Source organism: Gracilinanus agilis, chromosome 4 (genome assembly GCF_016433145.1).
Source record: "Gracilinanus agilis isolate LMUSP501 chromosome 4, AgileGrace, whole genome shotgun sequence".
In the NCBI taxonomy this organism is placed as follows: domain Eukaryota; kingdom Metazoa; phylum Chordata; class Mammalia; order Didelphimorphia; family Didelphidae; genus Gracilinanus; species Gracilinanus agilis.
In genome coordinates this window covers 343,428,933-343,455,200 of record NC_058133.1, presented here as the reverse complement: position 1 = coordinate 343,455,200, position 26,268 = coordinate 343,428,933, and the positions used below count along the sequence as shown (strand labels likewise).

The following is a 26,268-nucleotide window of genomic DNA, read 5'->3' as shown; positions in this document are numbered from 1 at the left end:
AGATGCTACTTGATAGAAGTTAAGATTACAGAAAAAAGAATTCAGCAATTCCTGCTCTCGAGGAATCTACGGTGTGCTGGAGAAATAACTTTGGATCCAGAGGAGTCAGGGGATCCTGCATGGATACAAACCTCTGCTCTGCCACTCACTACCTGTCTAACCTCAAGAAAGTCACTTCCTCTTTCTGGGCTTTAGAGGGAGTTGTGCTGGACGGCATTTCTTTAGCACTTTTAAATGGCTGTGTTAGAGAAGGAGTAAAGATATAAAAACTCCTTATGAACATGAATAAACAGTCATTTCTGAGGTGCTCATTACCATCTGAAGAACTGGGAGGAGGGAAATTTCACAGTGAAGAGAAAACCTCCGCGAGAAGTGGAAATCTGCTCCCGAGTCGTCAGGTGGCGCTGTCAGAAGTTCCGGATTCTTATTTTTCAGCCGAGCAGCCCGCTTGTCCAAGGGTTGCGCATGCCCACTCAGCGGTGCCCGGCAGGTTAGAACGTAGGTTACCAGGAGGCTTCCATGTGCTGCCAGGTTCCGAAGCGTGAGCGTCATGGTGTGAGAGAGAAATGGGGGCCAGGGTGACTCGTGCCTTCCGGAACTTCAACCTGGATAATCGCGCCGAGAGGGAGATCAGCAGGGCGAAGCCGTCAGCTGCCCCCATGCACCCAACTAGCAAGACACTGATCTTGGAGGAAGTCAGCCGTGAGTAGTCCCCCGAGGGCCATCGTCCCCGGGGAGTTCTGGGAGGCCTTGGGCCACCCCTGGGATCGGAGACGCCTATCCGTTGCCAGCCCAACTGGCAGTGTGAGTTGGACTGGATTCAGTTCAGTACAGACCAAGACAATAAACGTATATTAAGCCCTTGTGGTGTGCCAGGCGCAATGCTAAGGCAAGAGACCGAGAGGCAAAAGACAGTCTTTGTCCTTAAATAGTTTACGATTCAATTGTGAAGACAACTTGTAAATAAATATATACAAAGTAATGTATTTGTAGAACAAATAGGAAATATGTAAAAGGGAAAGTACGGGGTTTGGAGAAGGCTTCCTGTAGATTGGAGTGAGAGTCATAATGGGGTCCTTGGTTAGGAGCCGGTAAGGTTTTGGGGAGTGGGTGATGGATGGATGGTAGCTCTTTACCGCCCTTCTTTTTTTTTTGCCCGGATGGAAACCAGAGTCTGAGGAGGTTGAAATAACCTGCTCAAGGTCACACTGGTAGTACAGCGTCAGAGGAGGGATTTGAACCCAGACTCTGAAGTCCAGAGCTTTTAAAAGTACACCAGGCTGAGAGTCTTGTGCCTACACGGTATCCCCTTAACCTTGTTTTGACTTTTAAAAATCTGGATACCAGTATTTGTTTCTTTGTAATCTTGTGTGTTCTTTGTATGAATTTTAATAGAAGCGGAAGCTCTTTACACTACAAAATTAAGTTTAGAGCTGCCCTAGTCTAGGCAGCGACCTTAAACTCGCTTTATTTCTTGTAGGAGGAAAAAGGAAAGAGATTTGGCTCCTGTGCAGGACACGCTGATTAGGAAAGGAGAAAGGCCAGATTCCAATGTGAATTGGAGAAATCTTAGATGAGGGAAGTTTAAATCCTCAAATAAAAGAAGCAGCCGAAACACATCACGCCCCTGAATGCTTAGAATGGTGTAGCCATAATGACATTGAAACTTTATCCCTTCCACGCTTCTTTAATATTACAAGTCCCCCGCTGGTAAAATTAGTTGATCTTCAGACATGTGTGTTCTTCCTTCTCTGTGACTCAAGGTGGTGCATTCTGGGAAATGTAGTTCCCAATTCTCTACGCTGGGATTTAACAGTGAAGCTTTTAATTCTTGATTCATAGCTGAGTTTAAGGAATTTAAGAGATCATCTTATCCAGGCTCCTAGATTTATAGATGAGGAAACTGAGACCCAAAGAGATGAAGTGACAGTGCTTAAAGGTCATAAAGTAAAAAACTGAGCTTGGATTCCAGGCAGCAGTTTGATAATTATTTAAGTTTCAAGCAATGGACAAGCATTATTAAGCCCCATGTGTGAAGCTAAGTTCTGAGGATACAGAGAGAAAAGATTTCTTTGATACTTAGATTTTGATAACAAAGATTCAGAACCATTAGATGATTTAGATGCCATTCAAATATGTATATTATAGAAATGAAGTTTAATATAAGTTAACTAGTCATGTAATCTTGCTGATACACTGCTTTTATTTTGTTTTTTCTTTTGTTTGTAATTGACCCTCTCTCCTGCTCCCTTAGGCCATCCAGAATTGGAAGAAATAGTTAAAAGAAAAGATGACAAGCTGCTCACATTGTTAAAAGAAGTATATGTTGACTCCAAAGATCCTGTTCCACAATTGCAGGTAACTGGTGTTTTTTACTTCTTGGTACTTTTTTTTCTTTAACTTTCCTGGGTACCAAATTGTTACATTCAATACCATTCTCTGCTTATTGCAATTAGATGCCATGGGAAATGTGATAACTAGTAACTGATACAACAAAGGACTTTGCAGGTGTTTAGCAGCAGCTTTGTATTCTGTAGAACCCTGAATAAAGAGTTCTAGGTAAGAAAAATAGCAGTTTGTTTAGGCAGTATAGATATCTACAGAAATAAAGCAAAAGTTTAGAAAAGCATTGGTTAGGTACAATTCTCAGAATTCGACTCTGTCAGATTCCTTTTGTATTTGGAGGATGATCAGTGGGTACTCCCTCTAGTGGAGGAGAAAGAGTACTTTTCTGCTTTTCCTGTCTTTCAGTTTCTTAGTATAATCAGCAAAAGGGAAAGCTGATGCTTTTATCCCTGAAGTTTATTTTTCAGGATTGTGAAAATCAGGTGCAAAAAATAATTTGGAGGATTGCAGTGTATTGAAGTGAGTGTGTTTGCAGATGCATAAACTTATGCCATAATCCCTGTGTTTATAAGTGTACATATATGTAGGGACTCATGTGGTATACATGTATAATACTTTTTTCCCCTCTATACTAATGCTGTGTTTTTAGCTTTGGTAATATAGAGAAGACAGTAGTGTTACTTCTTAACTATTAACAATGTTTTATAGCATAATTCCACCTCTGGCAAATGGGAATAAAAATACTTATATTATTTTCCTTGCAAAACTTTTGTTAAAATTTTGTGAAGATCAAATGGGATAATGGAAGGAAAATCTTTTACAAATCATAAAATAGTGTATAGGTGTTAGAGTTTACTTAGAAATTTAGAAGGATTTGTTAGCTTTCTTTTCACTGGTGCAGATAGAAATCCCTCTTTGCTTTCCCATACTATGTGATTTTTACCATGTCCTCCCATTCAATTGTCCATAAAAGATCCACTCAGATTATTTTAATATTTCTAAAGTACCAATATAGACTTATACTATTGTCTCATTCCCTCTACATGAGCAGCCAGCCTTATTTTCTCTTCATCTATATAGTCATTGGTGTCTTTTATGACAATTCTCATGGATGTGTTATCATTCTAAATGTTATAGACTGTTTGCACCCTTTGGGTCATACATACGTTTGATTTTTCTAAGGTTCATTTTGCTTCACTATTTTGAATAGTATATCATCACTCTGAAAATATTTTTGTATTTGTATAAAAGAGCTGGACTTTTGCAATGGTCAGCAGCTTAAAATATTATTAAAAGGGACTTGCCGGCCTCAGCTACTTCCCAGCTGTGTGACCCTGGGCAAGTCACTTGACCCCCATTGCCCACCCTTACCAATCTTCCACCTATGAGACAATACACTGAAGTACAAGGGTTTAAAAAAAAAAAGGGGGGGGACTTGCATTTTTCCAAATATGATTCAACCCAACTCTTCTAACTACTCAACACTTGGCCCAGCTCACTGTCTTATCTGTAGCACCTATCCAATATATATTTTATTAATAGACTCTCTCTGAGAGATGGATGGACTATATACACACATGTGTTCATGTGTACATACATGTATGTACTACCTTCTTCTACTCCTCCATTTTTCTTAATGCCCTCTTCTCCTTTTCTCTTATCTCTTCTGTCTTCTTTGTGATCTTCTCTCAGCAATGCTTGCTTCCCTCTTTCCTCTTTCATCATTCCCTTCCTTGTGCTTCTTCAAATTTGGCTGGCTTTGAACCCCTTAAACCTGAAAACTTTTAGGTTCACCCTAGCCTTAAAAAAAAAAAAAAAGAGAGAGAGAGAGAGAGAGAGACAAATAAAACCAAAACTCTTCTCCTCACTATATCATTATTTCTTTGATTCTGCCTTGTCTTCAAGATATCATTTGATCTCTTTACCTTCCCTGCCAGACATTTAGAAAGTAATCTTTATGTACTGATTCTGTTCCATCATCTGACATCTCTTTTAATCTGAATTCTTCTGAACTAGTTTTTTTCAAGGACAGGATTATTTCATTATTGCTAAATTGAATGGCCTTTCATTATTTGACTTCATTGTGGCACAGGGGACAAAATCCTACTTCTTGATGCCTTCTACTTTGGTTTTTATGAGATTATATTCTCATGGTTCTCCTCCTACTCATCTGACTACCTCATTTATGCCTCCATTGCTGGCTTCTCAGCTTCCTTAAAAGTGGGTGTTCTCTAAGACTCTCCCCTAGGCCTTCTCTGCTCTTTGGTAATCTTATCTATTTTATGGCTTCAGTTGTCATCTCTATGTGGATAATTGCCTGTCCTTTTTTACCAACCTCCCATAATCCTTAAACCCATGTTTCCAACTTCCCATTTGTTTGTTTTTTTAATGGAAGTTTCTTTTGGCCACAATCTTTATATGTCTAAAACAGAACTTAACATTTTCCCCTAAATATCCTTCTACCCCAAATTCCTTTTACTGACAGTAGAGACAGGGTGGTACCAATTAGTGACTAGAGAGATCTTCCTTAGAGACATGAAGATCTGCAATGGAAGTCCTGACTTGGATGCATACTAATCCTGTAATTGTGGGTGATTCACTTCAGTGCCCTTGGCAATTCTCTAAGACTTTTTATGTTACAGAGAAGATGTTAACCTGCACTGGCAAAAGGAAGTTCCTCTCCTAAAGCTCCCAGGTCTGCTTCTATACCTATCTCTTTAATGATGCTACCATTCGACTGTGACTTTAACTCATGGCTCTTTGATTCTTCTTCCATATCCTATATAGCCAGTTACCAAGCTTTGTTGTTTATACCTTTGCAGCTCTCACACCTGTATCTTTATCTAACTGCAGAAACCTTATTGCCTAGAGACTAGAGGTCCTAGGTTCAAATCTGACCTCAGACATTTCCTATCTGTGTGACCCTGGGCAAGTCACTTGACCCCCATTGCCTACCCTTACCACTCCAAGACAGAAGGTAAGGGTTTAAAAAACAAGACAAAACAATAGCTATTAACATATACTTTAAAAAAAAAAAGAAAGAAACTTTATTTATGCTCTCATCTCTCATCACTTAGACTATTATAATTGCCTTCTAACTGGTCTTTGTTCCTTTCATCTTCTCTCTGATCTATACCCTACATGTCTACCCTTTTATACTATGTGAATCATGTTACTTCTCTACCCAGAAAACTTCAGTGACTTCCCAATAAAGTAGGATCAAAGATATATTTGGGTTTAATGGGGCCTTACAGATCATTTAGTTCTATGGCCTTATTTTATAGTTGAAGAATTGAAGCCTTAGAGAGGTTAAATAACTTTCCTGAAGTCATACAAGTTATAGTAAATGCCGTAAGGGGTAAAATATTAAAGGGTTGGACTAAATTTATGAGGAATGTGGTCGCTGTAATTATTACTCAAGTCAGAATGACTTTTTAGCAATTTATTTATAAAATAGAGGGAAAGAGTGAAAGTAGAGAAATGAGAAAGAGGGCAGAGTAAGAAATCTAGCTTAATGAACTAGACTATTTGCTCAGGCCCTGACTTTACTCTGGCTTCAGAAGCTCCAGCCCGAAGGCTTTGGGGTCAGTTAAACAAGGGTTTTAGCCACGAGGCCTCCTCCAATATGAGGGGCCTTTAAGGGAGTAAGTCTTTTTCATTCACTCATGTGGTAGTTCTAAGGGAAAAATCCAAGAGCAGTCCGAGGTCCCAAGCTGGAGCTCCTTCAAATTCAAGTTGAAGATGAAAGACCTCATCACAGGAAGTTCTTGCCACTTTTAAAGACCATTCCTTTTGTCACTTCCTGTGCCTTCCTTCCACTTTATGTGGACCAATTACTGCTTAAAATTTTGCTTAAGACTGCCCAGGGGGCAGTCAGTCCATGCTGATTCATCACCCAGTATTGCACATGTGGGTCACAGACCTACCCATACTTAAGGATAATTGGGGTGCATACACTTCTGGTGATTAAATCTAAAAACGGGCAGGGGGAGTTAATCCCATCTTCACAATGGCAGAACCAGAGTATGAAATAACTAGGTCTTTTGATTTAAGTCTAGCATTCTTTTCACTGTAGTGCTTCTAGTCTTGGTATTCAAGGTAATTGTCCAACCTCATCATATACTGCTCCCTTTCTTATATTCTGTGTTCCAGTCAAACAGGACTCCACTTTGTCTCCTGTCCTCATTCTCTTCTTTCTCATTTCTTTGCCTTTCTTCACACTGTCCTCCCCCGCCCCCAACAGCTGAAATGGATTATTCCAGTCTCCCTGTTCCATCTTACTTTGTTGAAGCCTGTCTCATCCTTTAGATACCAGGTCAAATTGCACGTCTTCCATGAAGCTTTCAATGGTTTTCCTAGATAAAGCAAAGTCTCCTCCAAATTTTTCTTATCACTTTGTAGTATCTTATTTTCCTTTGTGTATTTTTTGATTATTTGAATGTTTACATTTCTTTCTATTATTTGTTCCATCATTCAGGATTTTTTAAGTGCCCATTATGACAGGCACTATGCTAAATAATAAGTATACAAAGATAAACATGAAACAGTCCCTGTCCTTTTTTCTCCAATTCTCTGTTCCCCCACTTGCCACCTCCAATTGGAGGGAAACTATATGAACCTAGTTAAGTAAATGCAACATAATTTCCAGGGATGAGGTGATGGCGCTACTAACTGGTGGGGATCAGGTTAGGCCTCATGCAAGACATCTCACTCATACTAAGTTTTGAAGGAAGTTAGGTATGGTCTGAGGTTAAAAGTGGTACACCCCAAACATGGGGAACACCTATTGCAAAGACAAACTGAGATAGAAGATGAAATATCATGTAGGAGAAAGAACAACTGCATTGTTATGTGAAAGAGAGTAATATGCAGTAAGCTTAGAAAGATGAGCTGGAAATTAATTGTAAAGGACTTTAACTACCAAATTGATAAGTTTGTAATTTATCCTAGAGACAGCTGGGAACCACCAAAACTTTTTGAAGAAAAGAGTACTTTGGTCAGGAATATTGGTTTGGCGGTTGTGTGGATTATAGTTTAGAGAGGGAAGAGGCTGGATACACAGAAAGCAATTAGGAGACTTTTGTAGGAGCCTAACCAAGAGGTAATGAGGACCTTATTGGTGCCCTTGTGAATGAAAACAAGAGTATGTATCTGTGAGATGTTATGGAGGTAGAACTGATAGGACTTGGAAACTGATAGAATGGGACAGTGAGAGGGAGGGAGAAGTCCAGACGGGAAGTTTAGCCTTATCAGAAACAGTAAGATTAGGAAAATGGGAAGGTTTTAGAGGGAAAGAGAGTCCTGTTTGGATTTCAAAATTATAGCTCCATATAGAAATGTACAACACTCAGTTGATGATGGAGGAGATCAGAAGAGAATCTAGAGGTAGCTATGTTGTAAGCTCCATAAAACCAGGCATTTTTGTATTCCTAGAAGCCTTGCATGATATAGTTACATGATATTATTGGCATGATTGATGTCATAAGAGCAGGCATCCATGTTATTTCCTTTGCTAGCTTTGTATTTACTAGGCATTTAATATTTACCTGTGTGAATTGACCTGTGGTAAGTAGATAAATTCAGTAGGCTATCAATCTACTTCTTTGTCAGTTTACAAAATAAGTATTTTGCTTTTTCTTAACTTTTTTCAAATAATTATGAATTTCACTGAAAAGGGCTGGTAGTATTCTAGAACTTGGATAATAAGAACTTTTAAGTTTGTGAATAGGACTTTTGAAGAACATCAGTATTGAGAGTGAATTCTCTTGTTGAACTTTGAATAAGACATACTTGAAGGCTCTGGTGAGCACCTTAGGAGAACCAAGGCACTGGGATTATTGGTGTATTAGTGTTATATTGATAATTACAATAATAAATCTCCTTGGTCCAAGATGAACTTAGCTCATACTGTGTGAGGTTGTATATATTATTCTCTTATATTTTGATAGATCTCTTCTCTTATTGTTATGGGTAATTTCTGCAGTTATGATTCATCAGGGGTGGAAGGAACCCTGAATTTTTAAAGATCTGTGCTTGAGGAGCATAAACTCTGGCAGATCCTACCCAGCTTTGGACTTCGTTGTGTTGTCTAAAGGGCAGGTTGCTAAATTTAGAGAGGCTTATCACCAGAAAGTAACTGTTCCTTAAGGTATGAATTCTTAACTTTAGATCCATAAGCTTGTTTTTTAAAATATTGCCAGTCAAGAGTCAATAAACATGTATTTCATATGCTGGACACTATGCTAAGCACTGAAAAAATATAAGGAAAAAAAGACCATCCTTGCCTTTAAGGAGGTTACTGTCTAATGAATGAAAAGAGCACAGAAGGAAGCTGAAAAGGGGGAAGTGGAGAAGTTCCTTTGAGTGAGACATGAGGAAGTAATTGCAGTCCAGTGAGAAATGAAGAGTTGGCTAGCTTGGGTAGCAAAGAGTAATCCCAACAGAACAAAGGGTGCTTTGTGAGGTTCAAATGTGAGGGCTGAGGTGATTTTCCAAGGCAAAGACATTTGTAGACATAGTAGAGGATTCCATAGTTCAGCCTGATGAAAAATAAAAGAGGTATGATGTGTGTATGTCTTTGTATCTGTATTTTTGTCATTGTATTTCAACATAATTGGTTGCCTTCATAACTATGTATTTTATCTTATACATTTAAAAACTTTATTCTGACAAGAGGTTAAAATGTTTCAGCAGTCTGCCAAAGGGGTCTATAACACACAAAAAAGTTAAGAAATCTTGCTCTAACATGGAAGAGTTCTGAATTAGATTATTCATACTGATAAATATGGAGATCTTTTGAAAACTTGAAGTCCATGTAATATATTTTCTTCATCAGAATGTATATATCATCTGCCTGTGCAGATCTCAATACCCCAATAACTTCTACTGTTTCATAAAGTTGCTACAGACAAAAAAACAAAACTGTCATCCTGTGACCCGATCTGGTGTTGAATCCCTCCTACTTTAGCTTGGCTGGTACTTGGACAGTAGATAGGAAGTACATCGCTGGGTCCACACTTGAAGTCTCTCTAGTTTGGTACCTGAAGTCTGCCTTAAAGAATGGTGGATTACACTTAGTATGACTTTTGTGAAGGATAACATAATATAATCTTTCACTGAATTCTATTCTGATGCTTCATCATGGCTTACCAGGGATTCTTGAAGGCCTTGCCTGTGGAATGCAAACTGGTAGGTTTTACCCGGCTGGCAAGGCTTTGAACAAGGTCTCCTGATGGACTGCATGCTTGATTTTGAAGACCAAGTCTCTCTAAGTCCAGAGAAGCCCGTCACCTAGTTGGCTGAAGGGATTATTTTTTTTTATAGAGCAGTTGTTGAAGAAAACAGGCGGCTGAGGTATAGATTGGGTGTGATCTGCATCAGTGAGGAAGCATCTTCATCAAAACTTTTTTTTTTTAATTGAGTTCAAAAGCTGTCTCCAAACCTGTTATGATTGCTCTCAAAATGGCTAAGTCCAACCCAGGTGGGTCTGAACTCCGAGGTAAAACCTCAAAGCCAGACTGACAGGATTTTAGACAAGACCTTCTGGAAAGTTGATAAAAACACAGCAGGCATAGATATAGTCAGATCCTTAGCTAGATGTTCTCCAGTCAAACTGAGGACCTCCAAAGATGATTTTAGGGTTTTTCCTTCTACACAGACAGGATGAGGTAGCCAAGCTCCAGCAAGCCCCCCTTTCCTCCTCCCTTCAGGACAGTAGGAGAGCCTCACTTCCACAGGAAGTCTCTCCCTCTAACAGTTGTTCCTTTCAAATTGCTCCTCCTCTGCCCCCTGCCTGCTAAAATCCTTTCTCTAGAGTTCCTAGCATGTGCCATAAAGACAACTTTCCACTTCTCTTAAATCTTATCCTTATCTCTATCCTTTTCCCATTACAAAGGCCCACCTTTTAACTACCAATATCCCCATACTTGAACAGCTTACATTTATTCAACTATGAGGTAGGAACTAGTTTGTTCAGCTCCAATGAATTCTTTTTGTTTTTAGAGTTAAAATACTTTGGTTCAAACATGGCTCTGCTATTTCTGCCTCTGTGACCTTGGACAAGACATTTCACCTCTATGCGCCTCAGTTTGCTTATCCATAAAATGAAGGTTCAGGACTAAATAGGTCTCCCTAGTTTCCTTTTGCTCTAAGTTCTCTCTATATCTCTATCCTCTCTAGGCCTCAGTATCCCTAGCTGAAAATTAAGAGATTTAGATAAGATGATCTCTAAGGTTATCTTCAGTTCTGGCAAAATGTAGTTTTAAGTGAGACTTGTTTATGGATAATCAATAATAAACTAAAGGAACCAGTAAATTGAAGATATACATTAATATAACATTTAATGATGGCCTATGTTTCGTTTATAGCAGAGTTTTAGGTAAAATATTGTAAAAGATGTAGAATATGGACAATTGAATGTTTTTCATGACTATTATCTTAAAATACTATAATTAATATAGTTCATCACGCTTTGAAATAATTTTCAGTGAATTAACTCCTCTGGTGAATTAATAATAATACATCAATTTAAAGCAACTTCATTGAGATAGAAATAATTTCTACACTAGATTCATACATATTTGAATTCTAATACCTGAAATTTCAGAATATTCATAACCTAGTTATTCATGATTTTGTAATTTCCCATAATGATGATTCTAAAATTAAATTAAGCAAATATTATTTGTAGATAATTGAATTTTATTAAGTCTTTTACTCTAAGCTTTTTTTGTTTATTGACTTATCATTTTAGTTGCATTTATGATACTATACAAGAGCAATTATGATGATTATAAATTCATAGAAATTATAAAGCTTTTAAAAGGGACAACAGAAATCATTAAGTGTGACACCTTCAAGGACACATTATTTTGGCTTGTAAGATTGAAGCTGTCTGGTACTCATTTCTCAACCCCTCTGATTGGATCCTCTGACTTAAAGGGGCAGAGACATGGACTTCAGGACCTCTATTTAAGAACTGGTCTCAACCCAGCTTATTGCTACATTTCCTGTTAACTACCCTACTTTGGGACTTGGTTGAGTTTAAGGTGCTTCCATGTTGCCAAGTGAAGAAATATTTAATAAGTAGCTAACACTGTGGGACTACAACTCTGGGGAGAGACTGGAGTTGAATGTATAGAAATGGGAGTCATCTCTATAGAGTTGATAATAGAATTCATGGCAATGGATGAGCACCTAGAGATATGGTGTAAATAAAGGGAAAGGGGCCTAAGACTGAGTCGTATTGTAGACCGATAGTTAGATGTCTGCCGGCTCAGAATAAATGATACTATAATGATTAAATGACGAAAGCATTTTTAAGAGCTTTGTGTATGCAAAGCATTGTGCTAACTGTAGGGATTCAAATAGAAATGCAAGACAAGAACTCACCTTCTAATGGGAGGAAGATAACACATATAAGAGATTTAGGTTTCCAACGTTCTTAGATACAATAATAAAAGAGAAATAATCCATCTTCTTTAATGTTGTTTTCAGTGGCAAAAATGGTTTTTTCTACTGTTGAGCCATTTGTCAGTACCAAGGACTTCTGTGGGGAAAATGTTCTTTTCCTGATTTTCAGTTTTTGACTGACCAAGTAGTGTATCTCTTTGCTGGGTAACAATATAATTCTGTGATATTTTTCCAGATGTATATCAAATTACTCCTTTTCCAGCTAACCTAATGATTGTTTCCCCTGCTTAAAATCTCTTTTCCTACCCCCATGCCTTTGAAAAGGCTATCTTCTATTCTTAGAATATACCCTCCCTCCTTAATTCCTCTTTTTATTTTTATTTTTTAATTATATTTTTATTTTTAATATTTTCCCTTCGCTACATGTTTCATGTTCTTTCCCTCTCCCCAACCCCTAACCCTGTCTTAGCTGATGCACAATTCCACTGGGTTTTACATGTATCATTGATTAAGACCTAATTCCATATTATTGATAGTTGGACTAGAATTATCCTTTAGTGTCTACATCCCCAATAATATCCCCATCCTTAATTCTTCTTTTTAAACCCCTAAATTCCTTCAGTTTACTTCTGATTATACCTCCTCAGTGAAGCCTTCCATTTCCCTTCTTCTCTCTCCCATCCCAATCTGTTACTGCTCTCTCCTTTGTCAGAGTATCTTTTATCTATCTCATCTCTGTGTATGTTTCATCCCTCCTAAGGAATAACTCCTTGGGAGCGGGGACTATTTTTCAATTTTGTTTTTGTTTTTTTTTTTTTAATTGCCAAACATAGTGCCTGACATGTAGTAAGCTTTTAACAAATGTTTATTGAGTTGAATTGCCTTCCTAGGAGACTCTTGTGGTTAAAAATATGTGCTTGTGCAGCAGGGAGAAATTTAACTAAAAAAAAAAAAAAAAAAAAAAAAGCCCAAACTGTGAAATTTTCCATATGTAGGCCAGCCCATTTCCTCTTCCTATTTATGTCTTGGCCTACCTTATTGTCCATCTGTAGTGTCTATTAAAGATATATGTACTGAGAAATAAACTCTGTGGACTATCCATCTAACTGCAAGTCATCATCTAGGTCATATGAAGCCCTTGCCTCCTTGGCTTTTCCTGTGTGGATTGATGTGCCTGTCATCTCTGAGTGGCTCTGAGATCTCATTAAAGAGGCCTCCAACTATTGTAAGGAGAGTCTCAATAGAAGAGGTTATGGATCACATAATTTTTCAGCCTGACTCATTGAAAAAGAGTTGTTTTATTCTGAACTAAAACACTGAAAAAAGAACTGAGCATTTCCATATATAATATAATAATAGTTAAAATGAATGTAGCTCTTTAAGGCTTACAAAGAACTTTATATATATTTCATTTGGTCTTCACAACAGCCCTGTAAGGTAAATGCTATTGTTTTTCTTTTTCTTTTTATGTAGCCCCCAGTGGTGAGAATAGGGGCCCAATAAAATCAGAGCCATCAGCTAGAAATTGCCAGGCATGCAGTCTGCTCCCCAGCATGAGAATAGCAAACTTTTCCCACTCCTCAAATACTAGATGTCCAGCCAAGAAAATAATAATACAGGAGTTCTGTGAGAAGAACATAACAGAGATATGTTACCTGTGATTTATTATCCTATAGAAAATACTGCTTAGAGTCACTAAGGTAATCTATATCCATTGTTTCTATCTTGTAAATCATACCAATCACTGTTTCTGCAAAAGACTTATCCAATCCCTCAGCCTACATTGTGTTCCCTACAAAGTGTGTATTCCAACTCAATAAACTTTGTCACTACCCAGCAAGAGATGTCTGTGTGTCTGATCTATCAGTCTGACAGCTTAGCCCTCCTCTAAGCCCAGCTCATTTTTCTCATCCTGGTTCGATGACCCACAAGTAATTTGTCAAGCAGGCAGGACTTGACATTTTTATAGATCAAGAAACTGAGACTGAGAGTTTAAATGATGTTCCCAGGGGTATATAGCTAGTAAATATCTGAGGCCAGATTTGAACTGAAGTCTTCTATATACCAAATCCAACACCATTGTGGAACCTGTTCTTTTTTTTTTTTTTTTTAAACCCTTAACTTCTGTGTATTGGCTCCTAGGTGGAAGAGTGGTAAGGGTGGGCAATGGGGGTCAAGTGACTTGCCCAGGGTCACACAGCTAGGCAGTGTCTGAGGCCGGATTTGAACCTAGGACCTCTCTTCTCTAGGCCTGGCTCTCAATCCACTCAGCTGAAGGATTTTATATGATGGTACTATAAATTTGTTATGTTCAATTTGTTTTCCCTTTTAAGTATTGGTTCATGATCCTGCATATTCTTGAAATAAAACTCATTTAACTTTATAACCCTAAGTATCAAGTACATAATAAATTCAACATGTAATTTTCAAAACTGTCACTCATATCTATACTTGCTTCTGGCCTTCTTTCTGAGCACTTCTGTGAATTTTAGAAAATGCTTTAGTGACCCAAGAAAGAATGTTTTACTGACAGCAGCAGTTGTACCAGAATCTTAAGACTGACATTTACCTGCAGATGAGGAACACTTGTAAGCCAAGTAACATACCAGTCTTTGTCAGAGAGAGTGGGGAAGTCCAAGACAAAAATCGGGGGGAAAACCAGACAATTGTTTATGCAAACAGACTATCTACAAATGTTTGCTTAATTATTGATGTGAGATAACTGTGGATAGATGTTTACATTCTTCTTGCAAAATAAACTGAAAAACCTAAAGAACTTAAAACTAAATAGAAGTGACTCACAATCACTGCTTAGTAGACAATTAATATTATTGATTGACTGACTGACTTAGGTAGATAAGGAGATTGACAGTGTTGATTTGATTATGCATTGAATTTATAAATGTGTTAAATATGACCTAAAAGTATTCCATGTTGGGCAGTTTTAAGGTGCAATTTATTTTTTTAACTTTGTGTTATAATTTTCTGCTTAACATACATTTATTATTTCTCGCTTCCTTCCTCTCCCTTATCTCCATGAATAACCTCACCAAAAGAAAACCTTCAACAACTATGCAGAATCAATCATTAGCAGTCTCCAAAAATGTATGCTTCATTCTCTTTCAAAGTTGTTTTTCTTGGGGGCAGCTGGGTAGCTCAGTGGATTGAGAGCTAGACCTAGAGATGGGAGGTCCTAGGTTCAAATCTGGCCTCAGACACTTCCCAGCTGTGTGAACCTGGGCCAGTCACTTAAACCCCATTGCCTAGCCCTTACCACTCTTCTGCCTAAGACAGAAGGTAAGGGTTTAAAAAAAAAGTTGTTTTTCTTTATAATATGTTGTTCTTATATGTTATTCTGGTTCCATTCACTTTATTCTTTACTACTTCATAGTAGTCTTCTAGTTTCCACTAAAACTGGCCTTTTCATTTTTTCTTATGGTGCAGTAATATCTAGTTATATTCAAATGCCATTATTTGTTTAGCCATTCTGCAAAAGGGGGATATATATTTCAGGTATTTTCAAGTTTTCACTACCATGAAGAAAGCTGCTATAAATATTTTTGTACATATAGCTCTTTTATATTTCATTTCTTTAGGGGCAATTTAGGCCTGCTAGTACTATTACAAGGTCAAATATATACACATTTTAGTAACTTTTGGTTCACATTTCCGAATTACTTTCCAGAATGACTGGGCTTGACACAGCTTCACCCACAGTATTAATGTGCCTATTTTCCTGCTACCTGTCCAACATTTGTTATTTTCCTAATTTCATCTTTGTGAATCTAGTAGATATATGGTGGAAACTCACAGTTGCTTTAATTTTTATTTCTCTAAGTATTAGTGTTTTTTAAAATAGAGTTGTTAATAGCTTTGATTTCTTCCCTTTGAAAACCACAATCCATGACTACTTAGCAAATGGATTGCTCATTTATCAACATAGACATTTCTTATTCTTACATATTTGAATCATTTTTTTTATATATATCTTCAGTGAGACCTTAATTAGAGAAACTTACTGCAAAGACTTTCCCCCTAGTTACCTGTCTCCATTCTGATTTTGGTTTGTGGGGAAAAAAATGTTTTAATTGATTATTTTTTGCCTTCTGTGATTTCTCACATGGTTATAAACTCTTCTCCTCTGCATAGATTTGAAATGTAATATATTCCTTGCTCCTTTAATTTGTTTATGATGTCACCTTTTACATCTTGTTATGTATTCATTAGGAGTTTACCATGAAGTGCAGCACCTAATGTCTTCTAGACTGCTTTCCAGTTTTCTCAGCAGTTTTTGTCAAATAGTGAAAGTTACCCCGGTAAGGGAGGCCTTATCAAACACTACATTACTGTTTTTGTGGACTTCTGTTTGTTGTATGGCTCATCAGTTCCTCTGATCAACCTCTCTATTTTTTAACCAGTACTAAAGGATTTTAATGATTGCTGTTTAGTAGTATGGTTTGGTTTTTGATATTGCTTTCCTTAGCTGCTTTATAGCACTGAATAACCATAGTCAATATCGTCATGTTTATTATATTGGCATCACCTAATTATGTGCAGTTATATTTGGGTCAGTATTTCTATAAAGTGAGTTTTGTAGTTGAGTTCATATTCCTGGGTGTGTCTTGGTAAATAGATTCCCAAATATTTTATACCTTCCTTCATTATTTTATTTGTGTGAAAGCTGTTTTGTAGTTCTTGGGTTTGTCTTGGAAGGTAGATTCCTAAGTGTTTTATATTATTTACAGTTATTTTAAATGGGATTTCTCTTTCTTTCTCTTGTTCTTGGACTTTATGGGTAGAGTAGAGAAATGCTTTTGATTTATGTGAGTTTATTGTATATCCTACAATTTTGCTAAAGTTGCTTTGATTAGTGGGTTTTTTTTGTATCCTGGAAATACTTGTATGAACTGATGCAAAAAGTGAAATGACAGAACCAGGAGAACATTATACACAGTAACAACAATGCTATATGATGATCAACTCAGAATGACTTAGTTATTCTCAGCAATACAGTGTGATATGACATCTTCAAAGGACTTATGATGAAAAATGCTGTCACTGCCAGAGAAACAGCTAATGGAGTCAGGATGCAGATCAAAGCTTATCATTTTTTCACTTTGTTTTCTTAATGAGTTTCTTTCTAATATGTGTGATATATGTCTTCTTTCACAACATGACAGATTTTGGAAATATGTATTTCACGAGAACACATGCATAACCTATATCAAATTGCTTACTGCCTCAGAGAAGGAGGAAAGGAGAAATCGTGAATTGAAAGTTGTCAGAAAACAAATGTAAAAAATTGTTTCTCCATGAATTGGGGAAAAAATAAAATAAAATATTACTGGGGTGGGGACTATGGTTTTTGATGTTGGAGGTAGCACTTGAGCTGAATCCTGCTGGGATTTGAAGAGTTTGAGATTTTTTTTAAAAGTGTTCCAGACATGGGAGTACAGCTTGTACAAAGGTATGCAAGTGAGAGATGAAAGTTGTGTATAAAGTAAAACAAATAGTATGAAAATAAATAATGCTCTTCTGTTATCCTAATAATCTTTCTGTTTTGTTGCCCTAGGTGAAAAATGCCAGTATACCTCACTCAACGGAGCTCAGACTTCTCAAAGGCAATCATTTTAATCTCATGACTTCCCAGAACATTCCCAAAGGCAAAATTTCTGTGGTGGAGGCTCTCACACTACTTAATAATCATAAACGTTCTCCTGAAACATGGACTGCAGAGAAAATAGCCCAGGAATATTATCTAGAACTGAAAGATGTCAACTCCCTTCTTAGATTTTTCATTACTTTTGATGTGAAGATCTTCCCTGACAAAAACAGAAGGAAAGCTATATCCTTCAAATGAAAGAAGCCATCAAACACTTTTCCCTATGTATGCCCTTGTCTTATTCTTCACCTCCTGAATGATTTAATTATGTTGTCATTTGGCCAAGTGATTATATAGCTCCCTTTTTGTGACTGAAAACTTTTTTTTTAATTTAATGAGCAGCTAATTGTGTCAGACTGCTTGGCTGAGCAGGAAATGTTTTGACAGTATTTCGTTCTACTATATTCTATCATGTGTTATGTCCAAATGAGTAATAAGCTCAATATCCTTATTCCTTAGAAGTGGGAGAGGCAGGCTGTTATTTTTGGGTATGCCATGTCACCACTTCTGAAATGGTCACAGTCTCTTGGGATATGTCTGAGAGACTCTCTTTGAAATTGAAGGAGAAAAAATTGTCTTCTGATTCTATTGGAAAGTGCATTCTTCCCCTTAGTTGATAAAAGAAGAATTTTAAGGCTATGGCATTTACTCTCAGAAGAGTGATACTTGGAAGAGAAATAAGATAGTAGCATTTCTAGGGCAGAGAAAGAGAACAGAGAACCAAAATAAAAATCAACAAAAAAGATAATATTATGCTTCCAAAATTACCCTTTGTGATTACTCTATGGGATGGAAAAGAGAGGGAAGTTTAGAAATTCTTTTAAATTACAAACATATATTCTTCTCCATTAGATTACTAAATTTTGTTGATGGAGACTCTAAAATCTGTGAGAAGTATTTAGTTTTAATTTAAGTATTAGAGTTTGGCTAAAGGAAAGTTTTTTGGTGTGGCATGTTAGGGTCAGTAGCTAAAAAGTGAAGACATCTCTAGGTTTGACCTATAACAATTAGAATTGGGGGGGGGGGACTTGACCTGGGTTCTAGATCCCAGTCAAATAACTATGTAACTTTGGGAAAGTCACCTAACCTTCTGGGCCTCAGTTTCTACCTCTATATATAATAAGAGGGTAGGACTGGAAAAATAATCCTAATAACTAGCATTTTTGAGTGCTTTAAGTTTTGTAGAGTATTCTTTATGTGTTGTAAATAATCTCTACGGTCAGATCCAGTTTCATGATTCGCTCTGAAACTGGTCAAATTAAGAAAGAAGATGAAGACCAGGAATCTGTGCTTAGAAGATTTGTCATTCTTTGTTTGACTCGGTGTCATAAGACCTGAGTTTGAATCTCATTTCTAACACTTACCTATGTGACTATGAGCAAGTAGTAACCTATTTGAGCTTCACTTTCTTTATCTGTAAAATGAAACTTTTGAAATATCAATTTCACAGGCTTCTCGTAAGGTTCAAATGACTTTTTAAAGTGCTTGACTAGTCTCATATGCAATATATAAATGTTAGTTATTCATGTTCTTAGTTTTGAATCACCAGATTAAGTTCAGTGCTCAAGTTCAGTATTATTAGTTAACCATTATCTAGCAATTTTAAGTCTGCAAACACTTTACATTTTTTCATTTCCCAATCTCACCTATGATTTGAGGTGGGCGCTATTATAACTGTTTTACAGATGAAGACATTGAGACTGAAAGGGTAAGTGTCTTTCCCAGGATCACCTAGCTAGTAAATCATGCAGGTTTCAAGCTCAAGTCTTCCTGACTCCAAGTCTTAGTCCACTATGGTCACAGTGACTTCTGACCCTTTTGCTCTTAGGGATCCCTTCTGTCTTAGGATCTAACTAGAGATAATAGTTCCCTGATTTAGTTCACAGAATATTATCTGGAAATAAGAGATTTTTCTAGCTTAAACTCTCATTTTTACATTAAAAAACAAAAAAAAAAAAACTATCACCCAGTGACTTTGCATTCCAAGATCACATAGGTAGGTCTCCAGATTCCTAGGGCAAGCCCCATTATATGGAGAAGCAAGACAGATGGGCAGTGGTGCTGTAGAAGCTGATAAGCAAGTAACCTGCATCTTTTGCTAACGTTCATTAGGCCTCTGTTCTTATTTCATGGGGTGATTTCCATCATGAGTCCGCAGAGATTCTCTAGGCGCACAGCATGGAAGAAGCTTAGGAACTGAGAAGTAAATTAACTCTTGGAGGCATAGGAAGTAGTGCTGGGAAGAGGAAACCCAGATGCAAATTGGGGATTTTTGAAAGAAATTGTTTCTAAATGCACTTTCCAAATAACCCTTGTTGCTATGCTATATTTGCCACAAAATAGCACTTGTTTTGAAAAATAAGATAGCTACAGTTATGGGAATTGCTTCTAAAAACTTATGTCATGGATTTATACCAACTATTTTATTTTACTGTTCATTCTATTCTGTTTGAGCCAACCTGCAAATCTATAAATATAGCCTTGGTTTAACACGTGATGATTTCTTTCCAGGCAAATATAAATATAACTGCTGCTTCTATATGTTATGTAATATATAATAAAAGTAGTTCCCTATTATCTTTCTAATATCCATGAGGGAAGAGGAATGGTATAGTTTGCTTCCTTTATATTATTTTAGCAGCATGAGACATCTAGCAGTAAAACAACTCTTTGTCCTTAAATTCCCTTTTTCTGATTCATTTCTGATTAGCCTCAGATTCAAAACTGTAATGTCACTATTTTTTTTTTCGGCCAGGTAAGATTATGGTTAAAGTCTATCATGCACTGGTAATATACTGTGAAATAAAGCAATAAAAAATGGCCACATTTATATAATGTGAAAGAGTTAAAAGCATTTTTCTCCCTTTTATGGACTATTCCTCGCTTCAAAATTCTTTTTTTATTTTTGATCAGAGCATAACGCCTGGATGCTAGGCTGCTGGGGTGGTTGGTGCCTCGTATTTTTGGTGCCATACTAGGAACTGCAGAAGCGTATTTATTTTTCCTGCTTACATGCTTTCAAGACCTATGAATCTGAAAAAAGCTCCATAGTGCTAGATTTCATGAATAAAGCAGTGGGAACCTGCCTAGGGATCGGCTCCTTAGAACTTCTGACTGTCACTAAACTGCTTCATCTTCTGGCATATACCTGTTTCCTTTTGGAATAAGACGGAGAATAGGGGAGGGTGTCACATGGAGCAGGTTGGGGGACAACTCCTGGCCTTCAGTCCCATTCTCTATGTGACTCAAGGAACTCGGCTCTGATCTTTTCCAGAGGATTTTTCAAGATCCTAACTTCCCCAATTTTGGGCAAATAGTATTCCATGTAATGTATTTCCTCCTAGAATTTGTCTCCTAAATAATTCTGGGATTTGCTCTTAGTTTTGAAGTAAGTTTTCTAGCCCTGATGCTGTTTTAGGGCATCAGTAGAGACCAGCACAGCCAAAAACAGATGGAGGTTATTCCTCAACTCCCCATGGTCCACAGTTGTCCCTGCTAGTTCAGTGCTGCTGATGTCCCACCATCTCCACCTCTTCCACTTTAAATAAGATGGTATCATAGAACTTTTGATTTGGAAGGGATCTTAGAGGTTGTCAACAACCCAATTAACTAAGTGTGTTTTCAGCTAAGTTTAACAACTTAAGAATTGGTTAACAATCCATCAAACTAACGTTGAGAAGTAGATATGCAACTTTTGATGGGAAACTGGCCATTTTGCAAGGTCACACCCCTTCCAATTGAAGACAAGTCTATGTTAAGTTTTTCCCTCTTATATTGAGCTGAGATTTGTACATATCATACATAATCCCAATGCCTAGGCACCTTCAACTATCTGAAGACAGAGAACATATTAGCCCTGAAGTTCACTCATCAGCTATCCATTATAGTGTTTGGGCCCCCCTCACAGTCTTAGCCAACCTCCTCTACACATAATAGACTGTCACTGTTCTTCATTGATGATACCCCAAAATGGACACAAGATGTGCTTTGGCAGACCCAGCACAGAACAGGCAATCGTTAAGTGCTCCTTGATCTGACCTGAACATAGTACAAAAGGATTCCTGCTTCCCTTGATGTTGATACAGCACTATTAATGTAGCTCAAGTTTGAATGAGCCTTTTTGTTATGGTAAAGAGCTGCAGTAACAGTAGTAATAATAGCAGCATTTATATAGGACATTAAAGTTTGCAGAATGCTATACACATATGTGTATGTACACACATACCCATGATCACCTGCATGAAAAAATCCAATTCTGAAAAAAAAAAAGTACATTAAGACTTGGGATACCTTTTGTTATCTCATTGGAGCTTCTCAATAACTCTTAGAGATAGGTCCAGGTCCCCATGCAGAGGGACACAAAGCTAGTAACTATCTTGAGCCAAAATTTGAACTTAGACAAATGAAAAAGTATGTAAGTGCCAGGAACTTGTGTGCTGAGTCCCTAAGGATACGATTAGAAGCAAAAGAAAGACAGCCCTGTCCTCAAGGAGTTTACATTCCAATAGGGAAGGGATGGGAAAGAAAGTACCCATCTGAGGCACGCTGATATGAATGGGATCTAACAATTGGGGGGATGAGGGAGAAGGTACCCATCTGAGGCACGCTGACAGTGTCAGGAATGAAGGATAGTCAAGGCTCTTCCTCAAAATGTAGGTTCTAGGAGGAAGTCATGAGTGGGGGAAGAGTGTAACAGGGATGGAGAGGCTTCCTGACTCCGAGTCCAGGAGATTGACTCAGAGGGTCATTGAGCCAAAGCTGGATAGGACCTCAGAGATTCCAACTCCTTCATTTCTCAGAAGAAAAAACTAAAGCCTATTTGGTGAGCTTATGTCATTTTCCCAAGTGAGCAAGTGCCACTCACTCTGAGCTCCTGCTTCCCCCAAAGATACTATGTTTTCATGGCCGTTTTGAGGAAGATAATATGTAAAATGATATATCCTTAGCCAGGGGCTTGGGCAACAAGACAGTCCCTCTGTGGGAACTTCTTTATTCCACGGACCTGACCAAAGAGAGGAGGTGTGGAGAATGCCCGGGCACAGTAGTTTTCCATGTAAGTCCTGGTAGGGTGGAGGCCATAAAGATCTTTGCATTAGGGCATCTAGGGCCATTTGGGTACAGGAATGAGGTCCTGAATAGGATTCCTGAGTTGCACACGAGTTCAGATGCTCTCAGGTGGCTCCATGACTGCTTTGGTGGCTGGTTTAAGGCATTCTGTCATGGCACTGTTGGTTGGTATGTGACCCTGCATATCCTCGTAATAGAATTCAGTTAACTTTGAGAAAAACTCACTTAACTCTGTAACTAAGTCTCAAATAGTCAGAATTACAGAATTTGAACCAGAGCAAGTATTGGCTGATGCTTTGGGCAACCATACCTCCCCTGTTAGAATAATGACATAGGATGAGTTTACAATCCACTATACCCATCAATTATTTTTTTAAACAATGTTTTGCTGCCATATAGACCAAAATATCTGCAATAGAGATAGAAACAGAAACAAGGTAGATGACCATCAGTTAGGAAATGACTAAAGAAATTGTGATATACAAATGAAATGATTAGCTAAATTGTTCCAGCTTGTTGGGAATTTTTAAAAAATCTAGATTCCCAAGATCTTGTATTCACACTCACCTATGAGGCAGATGAGTCTCTCAGTGCTTAGAGTGCTGGGTTTGGTGTCAAGAAGAGCTGAAGTCAAATTAGATGTGAAATATTCTCTCACCGTGTGACCTCAGGGGCAAGTCATTTAGCCTTCGTTGGACTCCATTTCTTCAACTATAAATTGGGAATCATAATAGAACTCACCTCCCAGGGTTGTTGTGAGGATCAAATGAGACCATATTTGCAACGTGCTTGGTCCATAAGAGATGCTTAACAAGTGCTTGTTTCTTTTCCGTTTTGTGTCATCTACAAATTTGATAAGCATGTCTTCTATATCTTCTTCGGAGTCATAGGTTATAATGTTAAACAGAAGGAAAAGGAGGACTAAGAACTCATATATCTCGAGATCTTTTATAGCTCTGTAAATCAACCCTCTGTGGCGAGGTTCATTTCACCATTTGTGAATCTACAAAACTGTATGATCAATCACCCAGCCCACATTTCTCCATTTCACACATGAGGCTATTATGAAAAATTTGAATTATAGAATCTGATCATTTTAAAGCTGGAAAGAATAATCAAAATCAACTGTTCCTACTGCCGCTTCTTACAAATGAGAAAATAGAGATCCAGAGGAATCCATTTACTTGTTAAAGGTTTGTTTTTGAGACGTCTGACTCGTTCTGGTGCCATTTGAGGTTTTCTTGGCAAAGACACACAGAAATGGTTTACTGTTTCCTTCTCCAGCTCATTTTACAGATGAGTAAACTGAGGCAAGTAGGTTTAAGTGACTTGGCCAGGGTCACACAGTTAATGTCTGAGGCTACATTTGAAGTTAGGAAGATGAGGCTTTTTGATTCCAAGCCAAGTGTTCTATCCACTGCACCATTTAGCTGCCCTATCAATTAAAAGTTAAAAGAAAGAAGGGAGATGCCTGGGAACTTTCATGTGGCAAATTAATTAATTAGTTAATTTAAAAAACAAAAACAAGATAATTAAAAGAGCCTGGATTAGAACTGAAGTCTCCTGACATGTAGCCCAGTGCTTTTCTCCTTATGCTGCTTTTAGTCAAATTATTTCTTATGTTTGCCATATTCCCTGTTATCCAATTTTTATAAAAGAAAGAAAAAACTGAAGAATTCTTTGTTATGAGGAGTGGATTTCTGGAAGGGAAAGAAGGAGGAATAGAGGAGTATATTTAAGTGGTATAAAAAAAGATATCAAAAATCTACATAAAAAAGAAACTTTGTCATGATTTTATATTATTAGTCCACTTATTACATATGGGGGAGAAATGGCCTATGAGTGTCTAAGTATGAGTCCATTCCTTGGTATCAAAGAAATCCTACCCACCTCTGTGAGCATCTTTACTTGTCTTAATTGTGACTGGTGTATTAGACAGCTAGATGAGCAGAGCAGTGAGCCTGGAATCAGGAAAACCTGAGTTCAAATCTAGCCTGAGACACTTACTAGCTATGTGACCTTGGGTAAGTCTGCCTTAACCTCTGTTTGCCTTAATCCACTGGAGAAGGAAATGGCAAACCAAGAAAACTTCCCGGTGGGATCATGAGGAATTTGACATCACTGAATCACAAAGTTCTAAAGAACCTGACATTTGAGCTCTCTTTGTCCTCTTGAATATTAAACACTTTTAGCTCTAATAGCCATGTTTATTTAGCTCCAGTCAAGAATTCTGAAGTTGGGCTGTTAGATGGCACAGTGGGCAGAGCACTGGGTCTTAGAATCAGAAAGACCTGAATTCAAATCCAGCCTCTCACGTTTATTAGCTGTGCAACTCCAGGCAAGTCTTTCAAGCTCTATTTGCCTCAATTTCCTTATCTGTAAAATAGGGATAAATAATAGCACCTACCTAAGGATCAAATGGGACAGCAATTATAAAGTGCTTGGCACTGTAAAGTAATATTTAAATGTTAGGTATCGTGATTATTATCATTGTTATTCTGAATAAAGCTGTAACTATAACTACCCTGTGTAGTGCTTTAACTCTGTAGAGATCAGAACCAAAATTTGGGTGGCCTCCAGAAGCCAGTTATCACTTATGTTTATAGAAGAGAGGAAAAGATTCCTCTGGAATCAGAGGATCTGAGTTCTAATTTTGACTTGGATGGTTTTGATGTGTGTCATTAGAAAAAGTTTGAGCAAATCACTTAACCTCCCTAGGTTTCAGTTTCTTCATCAGTAAAATGAGGAGATAATTATTATTATTGTATATATGTGCATACTATTTATATATAATTTTACATATATTTATGCATATAAATACATATACATATATGTATAATATATTATACAAGATAATCTCAAAGGACCCTTCCACCTGCACTAACTATGTATGAATTGTTATAATATTGTCAATAAGCTCCCTAATGAAATGTAAGGAGTGTGAAGCTTTGCTTCTCTGTTCCTTAAACTCTAAAGCTGGACTAATTCAGTGATCCTTAAAGTTTTATCTGGCTTAAAAAAACAAAAACCTATGAATTTTTCTGTTCAGACATAGATGCAATAAAATTGAAAAGGATTTTTAAAAAAAAAAAACCCACAGGAATGCCTGTTTTATTGCCTTTAAAAGCTTGTTGCTTCAGGGTAGCAAGTATGAAGCAACCACAGCATTATGGAGAGGCATAATGTTAATTATAAGAAGCACTTAATATACATCTAAGTGCTTTATAGAAGCAGAGAGTATCAGTGAGTTAGGTGGAGAGCTTTATACTCATCACAATTAGTCAGTCACTAATTATATGAATTCCTGGTCCTCTGCATTGCCCGGGGCATTCTATTTCAGGATTCTAAAAATGAGGAAATAATGTCCTGAAAGCATAATGTTAGTGGAATTGATCTCAATAGAGAAATTTTCCAGGCAATTAGAAGAACAAGACCTTGAATAAGATTGAAGGGTGATGACTTTTTTGTGTGTGTGTTTTTTTAAGTATATGAAAAATATAAATTGCATGTTCCCAATTGCTGGAACTATACACTGAGGGTCTTGTTTTCTCTTTTTTTGTTATAATGTATTTAGATTTTTAAATATATAACATAACATAATATGTAATATAACTAATATCATACAAGTGATTTGTTATGAATATGTAATTAATTATAATAAATATGCTTTTCCAAGAGAAACAGATTCTCACATTAGTTATATCCAAAATCCATGTCTCATTTTCCCCTCTTTCCCACCCATCCCCTCACCCCAAAAAGGCAGGTAATATGATATAACCTGT

At 37.3% G+C, this 26,268-nt stretch overlaps 1 protein-coding gene across 1 annotated transcript; it reads left to right on the top strand.

The window, feature by feature from the left end:
- Positions 1-518: 518 nt before the first annotated feature.
- On the top strand, positions 519-17,806 carry NDUFAF4 (NADH:ubiquinone oxidoreductase complex assembly factor 4). The gene is made up of 3 exons (XM_044676559.1): positions 519-702; positions 2,255-2,358; positions 17,330-17,806. The coding sequence occupies exons 1-3, from the start codon at positions 567-569 to the stop codon at positions 17,615-17,617; spliced, it is 528 nt and encodes a 175-aa protein (XP_044532494.1). The 5' UTR covers positions 519-566; the 3' UTR covers positions 17,618-17,806.
- The last annotated feature ends 8,462 nt before the right edge of the window (positions 17,807-26,268 follow it).